The sequence below is a fragment of the Passer montanus genome, unplaced genomic scaffold, assembly GCF_014805655.1.
Source record: "Passer montanus isolate IOZ18808 unplaced genomic scaffold, ASM1480565v1 scaffold19, whole genome shotgun sequence".
Taxonomy (NCBI): Eukaryota; Metazoa; Chordata; class Aves; order Passeriformes; family Passeridae; genus Passer; species Passer montanus.
The window spans coordinates 12,937,283-12,955,018 of NW_024366480.1; the positions used below are offsets into that span (position 1 = coordinate 12,937,283).

The following is a 17,736-nucleotide window of genomic DNA, read 5'->3' on the forward strand; positions in this document are numbered from 1 at the left end:
ACATTAAACTGTACAAAAGGTACACTAGCACTGAATGAGGCAACTGTATCCATACAAGAGCCAGCATTTACAAATGACTCATACTACTGAAATGTACAGGTGCCGTGGTACTTTCTCATTAAGACTTTATATTCCAATAAAGAAACAAAACCAAAATCAAGAGCAGTAATTATGTTCTAGTGCCTACTGCCTAAATTTAGAAGCCATATTCCAGATCACAAATCAAAAATAACTGCCTTTCAATATCACAGAGAAAACATGTTGAACAAGGATTAAAAAATTACCTCAATTTTTAAATTCTGAAGACATAGTACCTAGTAAGCATTGGCTGATGTTGATCTGTTAGATTACAACACACAGCCCCATAGTATTTTACAGAACCTAGATCCAAATTTGAGGTGGTTCTACAGGCAGTTTAGCTTAACTGACATACAGACCAATAACAAAAACACATTACCAATGTTACTGACATGATTTTTTTAAACTATTATTATTTGGACTACTTTAATTTCAGAATATTACATTGGCCAGCGCATTAAGCAAAGGCATTGTGACTTTGATTCTTTGACCCACCTTCATTAGGGCCCTTGGAAATGCCATTTATTTTGCTCTCATTTAATCAACTGACTACTGCACATGGCAAGGAACATACAGATGCTAAAAACACAAGATCAGTTGTAGAAGCAGAGATAAACAGGTATGGGGGATTCAAAAGACAGCATAGCCACTAAATAAGCACATAGTTTAAAGGAACGTGTTTCTCATCTATGGCTTGTAGTTTTGCTCCATTAGATTATCTAAAGCTACGTCGCTTTAGATAACAAAAACGTTAAAGAGATCACAAAAGGAAAAAACTGAAGAGAAGGAACTGGGATGTAGTAAAGACTAGTTTGTTACAGAAAAGAAAAAATAAGTCTGTAAAGGTAAGAGAAAAGAGGACAACAAAAGAAAGCATAAAACCTTCCCACCCATCAGAAGACTTTTCTAGCTGTCAAATTAGAATACTGGAGTATAAAAAAGGAACAGAAAGTTAGAAGCTTAAATAATGTCATCATTATCATATCTGAAACAAAATACTTGTACCAGGGCTAGAAGATTCACACACTATGTTAAGAACAACTGAGTTTTAAACTCAGAATTAGATTTTCTAGTTTTAAACTAGAATTGGACAATTCAGTTTTTATCTGCAGTCTGTGTTTAGATGATCTAACTCAAGTTTTGTTGTATATCCTAGGGATCCATGCTGCATTCAAATATTGTAGAATTAAGAAGCAGCATTCTTTGTCTGTCAGCTGTTAAATGCCTTTAAACAACTGCAAAATTGTTTTTATCTTTGTATATTTGAATGTCTGTCCTCTAAAAACACCACTCAAATACTTCAATGCTTTCATTAGGAAATACCATCATAAACTATCCAAGATATGGATGCTGGGTTTTATTTATTTATTTTCTACAGCAAAATTATACACAGAATAGATAAAAATTTACTACTTTCATATAGCATCAATCTCATCATAAACTATCCAAGATATGGATGCTGGGTTTTATTTATTTTCTACAACAAAATTATACACAGAATAGATAAAAATATACTACTTTCACATAGCATCAATCCACTTTCTTCAAAGTATTTGGACCAGAGCTGCCCACACAGTAATTCTACTGCTACTTTCCCGAGGAAAAGTCACAGTCTGTCCAACTGGCTAACAAGAAGAACACAGAAGAATACAGACATTTTAGACCATTTTGATGTATCCAACATGCACCAAACCTACAAATGATGAGATATACCGCCAGAATTCATATGATGTCCTATTTAGAGCTTTCTCTGGTACACATATTCAAGAAGTTCAGTGAAGTTTCATCTGGGAGTATGAGCAGCTAAAGACAAAGCTTGGTTTTCAAACTACTGCGTTTCTTTTTCTAGATTATTTACAAGACTACTGTGTAACGACTAAATCTTTTCAAAACAGGTTTTGATTTTTCACTCATCTAAGAGGTGTCTCTGTGCAGTTTCATAGGTGACTGAACAAGCAGGAGACAGACATTTACATTTAGTCTTGCTAGCAAAATAAGGCTTGGGGAAGGAAGTGAACTGTCTGTGATATGTGTGCCCTAAACGCATACATATGCTATTGAAAGTACAAAGACTGAGCAAAGCATTTTTAAAGAAAATGCAAATATGTTGTTTAATTCTTAAATGTATTTGTGTCAACAAAACAAAGAATGTTCATAACTACTTCCTTCCACTTAAAACCAGTTTCAGTGCTAAACACAGCTAAGTACCCATCCCTTTAGAAGGCACCATACTAGAGCTTCAGAAATGCAACGTTTTTATCTTCATACTTCTAGTGATTAGATACTTTCAGCCTTCTTTTTATAAGTGTCTAGAATATTGGTCAAGTCTGACAATAGATCTTCGGGCATGAATTCTTCATCATCTCTGTAAATTCTTACATTCTGTTCATCAAGGTATTTCTAGAAAAGAGGTACAGAAAGTTTTATTAGCTCTATCATAGTCTGTATTTTACTGATTCTACTGAAGCATTTAAAGCAGTCATTGCACGGGTTAACCAATTTCAGTTAAACAGTTTCCTGAAAGACATCTATCAGAAGCAAGTTTAACCTGACAGGATGTTACTGTTGAAACTTAATGATCAGTTCTGGTTATTTATACCAAAGGTTTTGTTGGAAAATTTAACTAGAATCCATGGACTCAGTCAAGCAGCTAAACAACTGATACTTCCTTAGAAAGAGTAAGCTCTAATTTCCAAGTGTTTAACTGCAAATGTCTCTAGACAGGTTTAATTCTGAATATCAAATTTTAGCTTACCACTATAGATGCTATATGAGTAGCAACTGTTTCTACAAGACGACTCAAGTTAGCACCAATTTTTCTCTTCTCTTCTGTTGTTGTTTGCAAAACGACTTGATACCTAAAAGGTAAAGATACTCAGAAGGTCATGTCCATAATTAGAGAATTCCTGACATTTAAAAGAATCACTTCAAGTCTGATTTATCTTCATGTTTAGCCATACATTTTTTTCCATTAGTATTAATTTGAACCATGTTACAATATATTAATACTCAACTTAAAAAAAAAGGACTATATTGTGCTAACTGATAAGAAACAATGTACCTTAGAGTCCGAATACTCTTTCTAGAATTTGAGGTATAAAATGCAGTTGTCATGTAAGTTTGGAAACAAACAACTTTCTTAGCTACAACCATATATAAAAAAAAATTACAGGAGTTCTGATACAGCAGAAAAACATTTTAGCAAAACACTGTTGAGGAGAAACATCTTTCAGTTGTTAACTTATGAAATTAATACACTGAGATGGATACATGCTGAAACAACTTTATGTTACATTCAAGAAAATATCTTTATCCTTAAAAACCAAAATAAACAAGGCAAACATGGAAGTTACAAATCTTACTGTCTTTGGAGATCATGCAATTCATTTGTGGCTTCACTGAGACCTTCATAGACCCCACTCTCAAGTAACTGTTTGTGCTTCTTTAACGATTCTAGTTCATTTGCACATTTCTGCTCTTCCTCTTCTATCTCCTGCAGTCATAAGGAAAGATGAGGAAAAAAATGGCCTTTCTCAGGTATATCCTGTTGCTTGAATTCAAAATTCACAGAAGAAGCTCCAAGTTCAGAACTTAAAAAAAACCCTCAAGGACATCCCTCCCAGACCTAAAGTTTCAGTGGTTTTCTGTATCACCCCCATCCCAGAATAAGCCTAACCATCTCTTTAGTCCTTTAATCATATTTAAAGCCTTGTGTTGCAGCTATTCTCCCTTCAGAGGAAGGGAAACCTTTCCCTTCAACACTCAAAAAATGTTGTTTACTACAAGATAGTCTAAATAGCTTAGAAATGGCACATCATGAACAACTGTTTCTAGGTTAAAAAAATACAACCACATTTGAGTAAGAAAACAGCTTTTCCTTTTTGTCTGAAAGAAGAGTACAATTCCAAATAATCATCTCTTCAAGGAGAATGCCACTGTTGATGTGATACAATCCACAAAACCAACAAAATTCTGCCTTCAACTCAACAAGCAATGCTGGTAGATTACTGAAACATCATCCTTCAAAAATAATTTTAATACTTAAGACTTACAAACAGCATTTTAAAAATTAGAAGAGGAATTACATGACTATGTCTTATTATAAACAGCTGGTGGCAAGTGTGTATTTTATGAGCTTAACTTTAAAGAAAAGTATATGCAAGAGCACAGATCAAAAGCTAAATGTCATGTGGTTTTGAAAAATAGAAACTAAATTAATTGCCTTTATATACCTATATATACCTGCCTCAGCAGGTATTAGGAGTGAAATGGCCCTGTTTCATGGCTGTAGCACAGGAGTTGGGATTTACAAGAGCATATATGGTAAACGCTGGCTTAGTTCAAAGAACATTTTTCTGCAGGGCACCACAACCCCACTAAAGCAGTGTTGTCAGAGGAGTTGGGAGGTACCAAAATACCCACTCAGTTGTTAACAGAGAGGGCTATGTTTTGTAGCTGAACTTCAAGTGGGGAAAAGGATAGGGACTGCTCCTGTGCTGGGAAAGTAAGCAACAGTTTCAGTCCATTAAAACAATTTAACATACTTTTGGTTAATTACTTTCTTCATTTTTACAGAAGCTGATTAAACATGTTTACTAAAAACTGTAAATGTATTTATTATATACAAATTGATTAGACAAGGCAGATTCTGTTAATCCTAAAATTTCCTTCAAGCACATGTCTGGAGACATCCTGAGGTCAGATGATTGTTGCTGCTTTTATAACTGTGCAGTAATTTATGATTTACAGGATCTGCTACAGTATGATGCCAGATTCTCTTACAAGAAAGTGAAAACTGATGCAGTCAAGACAGCAGTCAAATCACTTTTCTGAAAAGAATGAAAAAATCCTGTAAGAGGAAAGGAAGAAGGCAAAGGCAGAAGCCCAACCAAAAATGCAACACAAAAATTTATCTATAAATACAAAAATTAAGGGTATTATTAAGGATAAGTTGTCATCAAGCTGTAAGAAGTTCTACCTTAAGCTTCTGCTGGTTAAGATCATCCAGCTTTTCAGCTTCTTCTGTCAGCATTTTCACACTGCGTTTCTTATCCTCTAGCATTACCTTCACCTATGATGAAAACATAACCAAGGAAGTATGGTTCAAAAATAATTCCAACATATAAATCCATGCCATCACAAACCACACCTGGTAGCTCCAAAAAAAACAATTAAACTAGGCTAGGCTGGGATGGCATTACCTTTCTTCATAGCAGCCTGTATTATGCTTTGTTTTGGATAAGGGGCTAAAACAGTGTTGGTAAGACACCAATGTTTTGGCTACTGCTGAAAACAGTGCTGGCACAGCATTCCAAGGCCTTCTATCCCTCCCAGAGCCCCTCACTGGGTAGGGCAGGGACAGGCAAGAGACTGGGAAGGTGCCTAGCCAGGCCAGCCAGCCAAGAGGACATTTCATACCACATAACATCATGCTCAGCAATAAAAACTGAGGTAAAGGTAGAAGAATGAGGAAATAAAATTTTCCTTCTTTCAATCCATCTCAAATCCAATATTACTAAAATTCTTTCTGATGACAATTTGTCAGTGATGGTAAGGCACACAATCAACTGGAATGGGCAACTTATTACAAATACTTCCAATGTTTATGGTAAGCTACATAAACTTTAATTTAGGGAATACACAATATTTCAACCAACAAAGATTCCAATTCTTAGAAAAACTTCTAGGTTCCATCACAATTAAAGAAGTTTTCTCACAGCTTCTCCCCCTCCACTTGTCCTCAGAAAAACCCCAACCAATCCAAAAACCAACCCACCATACCACACTTTATCCATGCAAAAGGTTGAATGAAAGCAGCAGATCAGGTTTTAGGGTTGGTAACTTAGTGTTAATCTTCATTAACCAACGCACCTGTTCCAAAGTATCTTCCAAACTCATCTTCCGTTGAGTAGCTTCACGAATTTCTTCCTCAGTCTCATTGATGATCTTCATGAGGGGAGCCTGTAATACACACAGAAGATCCAACAAATGCAATCTGCTTATTTGAACCAAGATGTATCCCAGTACATATTTTCCTTTTTATTTTTTTTAGGCTACTGTATTCTCCAATACCAAATTTCACATACTACCATGTAATTATGGTGACTCATCACACAAGCTTTTCAATGACATTTCATTGTGAGATTGAGAGACCTTCCCAGCATTTCCAAAGAAACACACCTTTTTTGTGAGTGGTATCTAAAGCCTTCAGTGTTGACTCTACTTACCTTGATCTGAGTTCTGTATTTGACTAGGCAATTTGGTCCCGCCTCGGGATTAAACTGAATCTCAAAGTCGTGGCCTTTGGAATTCTCAGCACTTACTGGAATTAATTTCAGCTTTCGAGCCAGTTTATGATACTCTGCCAGTTGCATTTCGATCTGCTCAGAGAAAAGGGCACAAATCATAGAAGAGATACAAGTGAAAAGATTTGCAAGAAGTATTCATATAGTACTTTAAACAAATTCCCGAGTTACTCTCTATAGCCGTAATTCCTTGTTACCCCACAGTATTCATGAGGTGTATGTAATGCCAGTCCAGCAATTTGCTGCATTAGCTGCTGTTTTATGATTCTTTCAGTTTTCACACTGAGGTTTCTTAGTGTATATGGCTGAGAATACTGAATGGTTTCACCTGTGGTTTTCCATATTCATTTGCCTCAAGTTTTTGAGAATTAGCTGATAGGTAACTAAAAACATGGTGGAAAATAATACTAAACCAATGATCAGGTCAATATGTCTTCTCTCATTAGTTTTGACAGGAAATGCCACACATCCTAGTAACAAACTAACTTGAGCGTGCCTTTAAACAAAGCTTATTAAATGCTCTAATTTCTAATTAATGAGTGCTATTTATATGCAAACGTTAAAAAACCCACGGGTTTTTTTCCACCTTTATGTATAAACTCATACTTTCACATGAGGATTTAAATTAATACAAGTGCTTGATAAAGGGTAACCCTACCAAATATATTTGTAACTTTTTTCTTTAGTTCACTAATTGGCAAAGCAGAAGCTTTTAAATCCCATCACTTACAGGACTATATAATTTCATTCTGTTTGAAGGGATTGAACTTGGCCCTTGAAAAATGGTACACTTTCTACACAAAGAACTAATGAGGTCTTAGTGCATGCAAAGCTATTGATTCAAATTCACTAGTTTTGCCTTACTTCCTTGCTCTGAAATATTAACATTAGCTTGTAATTTGTTGTGTTATCAAAGCAATGGCATGCTAATGTTATCAAAGCTCTTAATGCTATAGCAGTGAGAGCTGACAGCTCTTCATATTCTAGATACATCTCTTATGATACAGAAAAAAAAACCATTTTCAGTAAGCACGAAACAGAAAATGGAAAATAAAAAAAGAAACCTTTTTCAGAGGTATTGTAAACAGAGGCCATTCTTGTCAGTTTTGCCTGGTTAGATACATAAACAGAGGCCACTCTTGTCAGTTTTGCCTGGTTAGATACATGTATGGTGGTGTTAGATTATTTAGGAAAGAAATTATCAAGAAATTATCAGTTTTAAGCTTGCATGATGAAAACTGACAGCCACCTCTGAGTGTAGTGGGGTTTTCACATACCGCCTCTTTATTCCTAGCATATTTTAGCTCTTCATTCCACAGCTGATGTTCTTCTGCTTCCAGTTCTTTAGTCAGCTTGTTAATGGTTTGCTGCAGCTCATTTCTCTCGTGATTTATTCTCTCAATGTCCGCAGCTGAGTACTTTTGGTTATCTAAGATGTGCCGGAGCCGGGCATTCTCCTGCTTCATTGCTTCTACTTCCATTTCTAAATTCATAAAACAGTTGTGAAATGGACATAAAATACCAGCCTATATACATAAACCTCACCTCGGTATTTTATGAGTAAATAACATAATTATTACATGTCATTACTGTTTCATTACTCCAGTGTACAAAGAGCTACTAGACAAAAAAAAAAATAAATCTTTATTAGCAATCCATTCTGGAAAGTTTATTTGTAGCATCACCCTACTCAAGTATCTTGCTCTGTCCTACAATTATTTGAAGACTATTTCTAGCTTCATTGTCCTGACAGTGATCAAGTCTCCTTACCTGCTGTCTCAACTTCATCATTGACACTTTCCAGTTTTTGATCAAGGATGGCTATATGAGATTCCAGATTAGCCAAATAAGCCTGGTATTTCTGGACATCTGCTTGAAGAGATGATTTCACGTTTCGTAGCGTTACTCTACGATCCTAGGAAATGGGTGAAAATAACAACCACTCTTAGATAAATATAATGACTTCGCTTTCCAGACAAGACAGCAGAATAATTGATCAATATCAATAGCACAAATATAAAACTAAACAACTTTAATAATTTTTAATCTCTGAGACAGCTAATTCAAGTCAAGCACCTTTAAAATAACAGCAAAGAATGCTGAAAAGATTCTTGCATTTCAGCATTAAGTCTCTCATTTGCATCAGACACTGCTTTAGACAATTCTTACTACTGGTAGTTCACACTTAACTCTAATAATGTATGGAGGGCAGATAAAACAAGGGCATGGAAAGCTGGGAATATACTCAGCACATTTTGCACAGCTGGCAGGAATATCAATTTGCCATCTGCGCAGCCACTAACCCATTTTTAAACCCAGGATGTATTAAAAGCAGAATCCAGCTTTTCAAGCAAAGTATTTTCCATAAATACTGAATCCTGTGCCTCATATTTGAATACCAACACCTTTAAAAGAAATAATGTTGAAATTTGTATTAAAAAAAAATGGTTCAAGTGTTTTATTAATATTTCAGTCAATATAATACCTTTTCACCTGTAGATAAAGTATTTTATTAATATTTCAGTCAATATATTAATAACAAGTATTTTATTAATATTTCAGTCAATATATTAATAACAAGTATTTTATTAATATTTCAGTCAATATAAGACCTTTTCACCTGTAGATATCTGCACATTAGCAAACAAATAGTTACTGAAGACTCCACAGAAAAAGCCTTGTTCTATAATGGTATAGAGTCTGTAAAAACCTGGCCTATTTAAAACCTCAAACCACTGAAAATGTTCCACTTGTTATGTATCATAAGTATCTTCATTCAGAAATAGTTAATGCTATAAAATTCAACACCACCATAAAAACAGACAATTTACTAACCGGCTCACTTTCCTTTTCTTTTTCTAGTCTTGCAATCTCCTCTTGAAGCCTTTTGTTTTCAGCTGCTAAACTTTCCATCTGGAATGGATCTATATTAAATAAATCCTCTGTGGGAGAGCAGAAGAGAGTGGAGTTACAAATTCATCTCAATATCACCACCTATTTGGAGTATCTGAACTTTATCTTCAACACAGTAAATATCCATTATCCGGATAATTATTTTACTCTAAAGAAATAACCAGGCAAAAACCCCAAAACAAACAAGAAGAGAAATCGGTTTCTCAGTCCTCATGTCAAAATCACTCCCAAGAGTTAAGGGTTTCCAAATTCTCATATGGCCCACACCACAGGAGAGTACACAAGTCTGGACCCCCTTGTGAAGCCAGAACAAATCAAACTTATTTAACAACCTCTTTCTTATCCATATACTTCGTTGCTTCTTGAGACATCTTTTCCCTAACTTCACCAGGCCTTTGCCAAAAAATGGGATGATTATTTTTTGCTAATATCCAGTAACAGTATGGTAGCTTGTTTCCTCTCCAACTGATGGCTCCAGTTTGGAAACAAAGGGCTCTTAGTCTGGCTTTTCATAGGAGAGCAAAGAAAGTAAGAAATGTTTTTCTTCCTTGTTCTCACATTGCGTTTGTATTTCTGTAGGTGGTGAAATGAGTGAGTGAAAAAAACCTAATAATTTTCTATCTCCTTGAAGACAAACACCTGTGATTCAGGTGCATGCTGGATCACATACAGGAACCCTCACAATGGAGTTTGGAACTCCTGCAGACTGTGTACAGATCTTTCAAAAGCTGAACTTTCTTATCAGGTGTGCATCCTCTGAAAATATTTTTCTTTTTTTTAAATTGTTAACTTTGCCAGACAGAAACAAGAGTCATCTGCATAGATGGCATACTGGTTTTCCATGACAAAGACATTAAAAAGCCAGGTGACACAACTGCAGCTGATAGCAGATCATGACCTATCCATCTGTACTGCTAAAAATATATATATTAAAATATATATAAAAAAGAGAGCATTAAGTTGAAGTAGCTGAAACTTAGGAATTTCAGACTCCCTTAGATCACTTTCACTTGTAAACTGAACAAACTGATGCTAGGAGAAAAGAAACCAGTAACACAATTGAATACTTAATTAAAATTTGAAAACTTACTTAATTTTGACTGCACTTCAGCATCCAACTCTTCAAAGGTATCTCTCCCTTTCATGAAAAGATCATAGCACTTCACACAGTAGTCCATGAAAAGCTGAAAACAATTTAAAAATCTTTCATTTCAACAATTCCAAGGCCTGTAAAATATCTGGATGGTCTAAAGCTACTCAATCAGTGAAGTTGAACAGACAGCAAAAATATCTTTAATGTTTCAATTGTACTTTTGTAAAATTAAACTTTTCTCCTCCCTTTGAACATAGAATGTCAACAGATTATATTCAGGCAGAAACAGACACCTATAATTCACATTAAGAAAGGTCTGGAAATACTGTATTTTTTTGGGATAATTAACAAAGATTGTAGGTACAATACTTAAGAATTTTTCATCTTGATGCATATTATTCTCTCAGGCTAGTTTATGGAAACTGAAAATTTGTTTAACAGACCTCTTCTATAAATATGACCATTAAAATTCAGATCTGCAGATGTCAATGTACTTACCTAGAATTAAAGAAAGGTTATGCAAAATAAATTTGCAAATCACTAAGACACAGATGTTTCAGAAGCAATTACACCAGTATTGTGAATTTTGGATCAACATATATGTCAACGTAGAAGAACGTAAGAACGCATTTAGTTTAAAAGCATTTTTACTTGCCAACTATCAGGTTGTAATCTTAGTCCAAAATTATGATTTTACTTGATTTTTGCAATTTCTAATTAAATGTTTTAGCTTATAATGCGACCCTCTCCAAACACCTGCTGTGAGTCAACGCCGAGTTAAATCTGAGTAGTTCTAATAATCCAATTATGATTTTACTTGATTTTTGCAATTTCTAATTAAATGTTTTAGCTTATAATGCAACCCTCTCCAAACACCTGCTGTGTCAACACTGAGTTAAATCTGAGTAGTTCTAATAATCCGTGATAAATTAAAAAGAAAGCAATCTGTTGGATTTTGAAGAGCCTGAATTACACTGCCACCCTGTTTTGTGGCTCAGAAATAAAACTTTACAACCAATTTTTACATAGTAAACTGAGTAGATATTGGCACAAGTCACTATATTTAGAATTAAGTCACTGTCTTTACACTGAACTGCTGTTAACTTCAGAAGTCTTGAGTGCTAAAGCAAAATATACCAGAAACTCTACTAAAACAATAAACAGCATAATGATTCCCTTTCTCCACAAAGGAGAACTGAAACAGTAGATACTTGGAGAATAAGGCAAATATAAAATAAGGAGAACATTTTGTTTAATACCCAGTCTTCACCAATAGACTGATCATGATACCTGCTCAGGAAATAATTGATAAGGTTTTTATACAATGCTACTCTACTTCCTAGAAAGCATTGTGAATATCAAAGGGAACAGAATCTATAAATACATGACACAACAATCTAAAGTGTAATTAAATTGTGTTGTTGTTACAGCACATGGCAAAATTCAATTGAGCAATTCTGATTCTAATTTCCTTTTTATGGTACCTTATTATGTACAATTCCATCATCTGTCTCTCCTCCCCAGCTCTGTCTGTCATCGAAGGATGGTGCATTTTCCCTGATAGCATTGTACAGCTGAAAAGCAGAGGTGCACACACAAAGAGCAAATGTGAAGACATCCATTAATTTCCATACTGGTTTTGTGAAAAGAAGCAGAGTAACCCTGGATTAGGATTTCAGCAAGCAGGTTGGAATGAGCCTGTGTTGAGCTGACTAAACACGCAGGTAAAGAGGCGTGAACTGAACAGTCAACACTGCCAAGTTGTCTTGTGTCTTTTGAGCAAAAAAGGACAGGATTTTCATGGGTCCTCAATTCAGCACCGGTCAACTTCTGTCACAGATGCCAAATTTTGCTCAGACCTGAGCTGGCAGCAGCAACAGTTACCACTGCTAAAAAACCCCAACAAACCAAATAAAACCAAAATTAAATAAAAACACCCCACCCAAACACAAAAGTCACCACTCTGTATCACAATCACGGGCTATTTGAATAATTTAAATTGAAAATTCCATGCTTAGATTTCAAATTTAGGAGAAAATGGCAGATGCCACAACATTTGCACTGCAGATACACATTCTATTCAGTGATTATACTCATTAACTTCTCATGTTTAATGTATGTACAGATCAGCATTTTGCCACCTTTTTTTATACATTAATTTATCCAGTTCATACATTTAAAGAAAAAAACTACCACAATACAACATGAAAAGCTCACTTTAAAAGTTTCTGAAACATAAGGCTAAGGGTCATCTCCCAGATGACAGCTAAGAAGATATATGTCTACATATATGTTAAACAAAGAGATTTGTAAAAAATATTTACTAGATCTTTTTCACTTAGTATTGAAACTAAGCTTCCAGCCTGGAAAGTGGAAATATCAATCTTAAGACAAACATTACCTTGACACAATCAATTAACCAAACCAAAGCTGCCACAATCTGAGGCCAGGTGTGTGGGGCTCCCACAGTGTACATGGAACTTTTTGACAGAGCAAAGGGGTACCTGTATGGCCAAAGAAGACACATTTTTAATAGCTGTTACAGACAGTGATGAAAACAAACCAGCACATTTTTATATGTAGATGAAATCAGAGAAGGATGAGCAAACTCAATTGTACTTCAAAGGAAATAAGTTGAGTTCTTATAGTACTATTTTATTCAATTATCATGGGTTTCTCATTTTGTGATTCATAGAATATCTTGGTTTGAAAGGGATTCGTAAGGATCAACAAATCCAACTCCTTCCTCCTCATAGGACTGCTTACAACTAAATCATATGATCAAGAGTGTCATTTCAATTATCATGGGTTTCTCATTTTGTGATTCACAGAATATCTTGGTTTGAATGGGACTTGTAAGGATCAACACCCAACTCCTTCTTCCTCATAGGACTGCTTACAACTAAATCCTATGATCAAGAGTGTCATCCAGATGTTCCTTGAACTCCCAAAACTTCAAGTGACTTGCCAGAATTAGTAATTTTATCCAGAATTACACTCTTGGTGCAGCAGAGTGTAATCCTTTTCAACATTTCAAGCTATGTCAGCAGTTTCAAATGTTATAGATTAAAACAAAATTTTATTAAAATGCTGAGAAGTGAACAAAAAAGATTTACACCTACATTTAAGGAGCCCTGGCTCTTGGACACCATCATGGGTTCAAATCTACAGGAGTAAAATACACTCCCTTTTTTTTTATTAATGAGACAGAAAATTCACAATTATCAACAGTCAGAGGATTTTCTTTCTTGGAAAGCGTTGGGACATCAATGATTTCAAACACTGAACAAATTCAGCAATAAGCCACTCAGCTACTTAGCATTTTTCTCACCTCAACAGTAATTTTTGTTATTTCCACATTCTGCTTTGAAAGCAGAATGAGAAAAATGGCAGGAAAACGTATTTTAAACTAAATTAAATTTGTTTAAACTAAAATTAAATTTAATTGTCTTCATCCAAAATTCTGGAAATTTCAGTTCTTAGATTCTAACAGAATGAACAGAAAGGTTTGTAAAAGAAAGTTGTGTCTTGTTAAATTCAGCAATAAGCCACTCAGCTACTTAGCATTTTTCTCACCTCAACAGTAATTTTTGTTATTTCCACATTCTGCTTTGAAAGGAGAATGAGAAAAATGGCAGGAAAATGTATTTTAAACTAAATTAAATTTGTTTAAACTAAAATTAAATTGTCTTGATCCAAAATCCTGGAAATTTCAGTTCTTAGATTCTAAAAGAATGAACAGAAAGCTTTGTAAAAGAAAGTTGTGTCTTGTCTTTCAAATATCTATACAAATAATCAGTTAAATTTTACATTACAAAGCAAAATTCCAAGAACTTATAGTTCTGCAAGTTCAAATATAAAATATACAGCAGAAAATAAGAGAGTAAACCTAAACCTAGAGCTAAACAAAATCTCATCTCAATAAAGAAATCTATCCATTCTCCCCAACTATCAATGCAGAATTCTTAGCTTTTAAATTTCTAGCCGTAGCATATCTATTCAGCCCAGGAGACTAACATGCAGCCCAGGAGACTAACAATGATCATCTTACCCAAGGTCTTTAAAAACTTTGGGAATCTCCTCTTCAAATTTTGAGTCAGGCAGTTCATAAGAAGGACAGAGGAATTTATAGATAAAGGTGAAGATCTTTAAAAAGTCCTTAACTGATGGAGACTGTAGTGATTTCATGGAAACATTGTGGGCATAAGCATTCTCAGCAAGGAACTGTGCAAACGAAACACAGAATACCAGTCACTAAATTAAATTTATAGTTGAAACCAAGGGAAAGAACCATTTTGATTAGCACATTTTACACCTCATAATATACAAGCAGAATAAGTTAATATGTTACCTCACAAAGCTTCTTGATACATTGCTGGATGAATGCCTTGTCATGAAGGGGCCTGGGATCCTTTATCTTTTCTGTCCCAAACACACCATACTGGCTGCTGCGTGACCCTCCAGCCCCACTTGCTCTAAGGACAGACAATAAATACAGGTCTTGTGACAATACCTATAAAGAAGAACTCTCTTCATGTTTAAGTCACAACAACTGCTATGTATATGTTTTCTTTGCATTTGTGATACAAAGTGATACTTGAAGTTCTCTTCATTTAAGGTCACTGGAAAAACATCATCAGCTTGGAAGTCATGATGCCACACGTACAATGAACGGATTACTGCATCCTAGATGAATGCTTTCTTCATTTTATGGAAAGAAATAAACTTTTAGAGAGCAGGAAAGTACCCCAAAGATGAAGAAAGAATCATGTTGGCGACTGTAAATAAACTCTGTAATATTTAAGGAATATTTAAAAGGAATAGACCCCTACAACAATGGGGTACTATCAAAGAAGATAGCTCATGACCTTCTGTGTTGTGGGTAAGCAGAAAGATTATAGAGTTTTGGAAGGTTTGTATCTTAGAGAGAGGAAACTAACACAGAGTATACTTCAAATGTCATTCTTCCTTAAACAAGAAAAAATATATTGAGATACTCTTAAGGTCTGCAGTGCACATCATTCCCAAAATAAAAAATAAAAAATAAAAAAAACAGCTCCCAAAGCAATTCCTGCTCCACAGCATTGTTTAGTGACCAAGGACTGAAAGAAGGCAGACCTGGTCTGCTTGCCTCAGATCCATTATTCCCTGTAATGAAAATCTATCAAGAAAGAAAAATGCCAAAATTACCTGCAGACCTTTTTTGTTTTAACAAAACAAGTGCAGTGAACACTTACAGTGCAGAGAACAAAAGCTATCCATACCTGTTCCCAAAACAGCTGACTTTTCTTTCTGAAGCTCCAGATGTAGGTTTGCTCATGCTCAGCTTCCCAAAGGTGCTTCTGTCCTTCCTGAGGAACAGAGAAAAGGATACAAGTTCCTTTGGACTAGTTCCACCAATTCATCTTTTGCTCGTACAAGAGCTATACACCCTCTCATATATTCCTAAGCACCTCCATCCCAGCAACCTCTTAGAAAGGTCAACTGATGCACCCAGTGACCTCCTGAGAAACATGCAAGTGTTACCACTTGAAACCTGACACAGGTACACAAAAAGGTTCAAGCAAGTAGTTTTGCAAAACTGGAGCATGTGTTCAAACATCCTAGGCTGTAAGGAGCATTCTTCTCACTGTTTCAATTTTTTTCCCTCAGTTGCTACTCACACTCAAACATACTGTGATAATTCTCTTCAGAATTAGGTTTATATACTTATTTTTAGCAACATGACCAGCAAGACTTACATCTGAGGTGTCTGAAGACCCATCTTGTTGTTATCCTGCACTCTCAGTGCCATCATAGATTGTCGACTGCTGTTTCCAGCAATACTTGAGCTTCGCCTCATTGTGACTGCTGTAATCCACAATCCCTCAGTATTCCAGCAGTATCAGAAAATCCAGGACCTAAGGGTATTTTCTTTTCTAAATGCTACAACGATTTTCCAAAGGCTTGGAATAAACAAGTAGACCTGTACATCAGAGCAAAAAAAAAAATGAAGAAAGAAAAAAGATTTTGTTAGACTCCAGAAATATATAAGAGCAGCCACAGCGTTTTAAATCAAACATTTTATTGATAAAAGTGTCAGTGCTTGTTCCAAACCTACTGTTTTGACTTTCTTTATGTTTGGTCACTTCGAACCTACAGGTTCCAAAAGCAAAAGAGCTTGAGAAATTTTTCATTTCAGTCCACTGTAGAAAAAGGCCACATTACCACGAGTACACAAGTAGTGCTTACTGCACTTCAGCCATACATCAGCTCCTGAACCGCTCATTCTGAGCCCACCCATTCCTCTGCAAGTGATCTCCCAGTATTAAAGCACAATAACTGGAAAACCTGTTCTGAGGTAATATTATGGGTCTCTTCAGACTGGGCATGCAGATAATAAATCAAACTGGAATATTAATACCATTGTCCCCACTGTGGCATTAAGGGGGAATTTGAAGTAAACAGAACTCATGAAACATGAAGTCACAAAAAAAAATTATTCCAGCTTCTGCCCTCTACAGAGGTTCTACTTTATTTGTGGGATGGGATTAAATGACTGAATTATAACTAATAAAAAAACCCTCTATTACAAACATTACCAAAACATTTATTAATATAAACTGCTGCTTCATTTTGTTTCCAGTTCCACTGCTCACAAACCACAACAGAAGTTTAGCTCAAGCTCAATTCATAGGGCAGCATTTCTCACTGTATCTGGGGAAGAATCTGCATTATTCCATTACTTTAACTGGGACCAACCACAGAGAGGATGAATTTTCACAATCATAGCAAGCAACTAGCTTCTACAATAGCAGTTAGTTAGGTTGGAAAAGACCTGCAAGATCATGAAGTCCAACTTATGACCAAACACCACCTTGTAAGCGAGACCATGGCACTAAGTGCTACATCCAGCCTTTCCTTAAACACCTCCAGGGACACCGACTCCACAACCATGCCGGGCAGGTGTGGTGGTTTTTTGAGCAAGCTTAACACACTCATTCACAACAGCAGTCCATTCCAGTGCATAATCGCCTTTTCTGTGGAGGAATTCCCCCAGGTGTCCCAGCCAAGCCTGGTGCAGTTTGAGACCGTGTCCTCTCGCTTGTTGCTGGGAGAAGAGGCCGACCCCCACCCGGCTACAGCCTCCTTTCAGGCGTTTCCATGATAAGGCTCCCCAGAGCCTCCTCTTCTCCAGGCTGAACACCCCCAGCTCCCTCAGTCACTCCTCAGGGAACTTGTGCTCCAGACCCTTGCCCAGCTCCGCTGCCCTTCTCTGGACACGCTCCAGCCCCTCAATGAATTGCGGGGCCCAGAACCGGCCACAGCACGGGAGGTGCGGCCTCACCACTGCCGGGTACAGGACCC

At 36.0% G+C, this 17,736-nt stretch overlaps 1 protein-coding gene across 1 annotated transcript; it reads right to left on the minus strand.

Annotated features, from left to right (window-relative positions):
• Nucleotides 1-1,544: 1,544 nt before the first annotated feature.
• Nucleotides 1,545-17,732, minus strand: NDC80 (NDC80 kinetochore complex component). The gene is made up of 17 exons (XM_039706203.1): nt 17,717-17,732; nt 16,131-16,354; nt 15,654-15,740; nt 14,741-14,864; nt 14,441-14,613; nt 12,791-12,893; nt 11,874-11,963; nt 10,387-10,480; nt 9,219-9,325; nt 8,154-8,298; nt 7,661-7,866; nt 6,306-6,458; nt 5,950-6,039; nt 5,057-5,149; nt 3,441-3,571; nt 2,834-2,936; nt 1,545-2,478 (listed from the first exon to the last, which is right to left on the minus strand). The coding sequence occupies exons 2-17, from the start codon at nt 16,229-16,231 to the stop codon at nt 2,356-2,358; spliced, it is 1,923 nt and encodes a 640-aa protein (XP_039562137.1). The 5' UTR covers nt 16,232-16,354; nt 17,717-17,732; the 3' UTR covers nt 1,545-2,355.
• Between the last annotated feature and the right edge of the window lie 4 nt (nt 17,733-17,736).

Coding starts and splice junctions, on each gene's coding strand:
- NDC80 (XM_039706203.1), bottom strand. CDS start 16,231: ATGAGGCGAAGCTCAAGTATTGCTGGAAACAGCAGTCGACAATCTATG. Junction 5,150..5,949: donor TGGAAGATACTTTGGAACAG/GTGCGTTGGTTA, acceptor TTTTCATCATAG/GTGAAGGTAATGCTAGAGGA. Junction 2,479..2,833: donor CTCATATAGCATCTATAGTG/GTAAGCTAAAAT, acceptor CCTCTTTTCTAG/AAATACCTTGATGAACAGAA.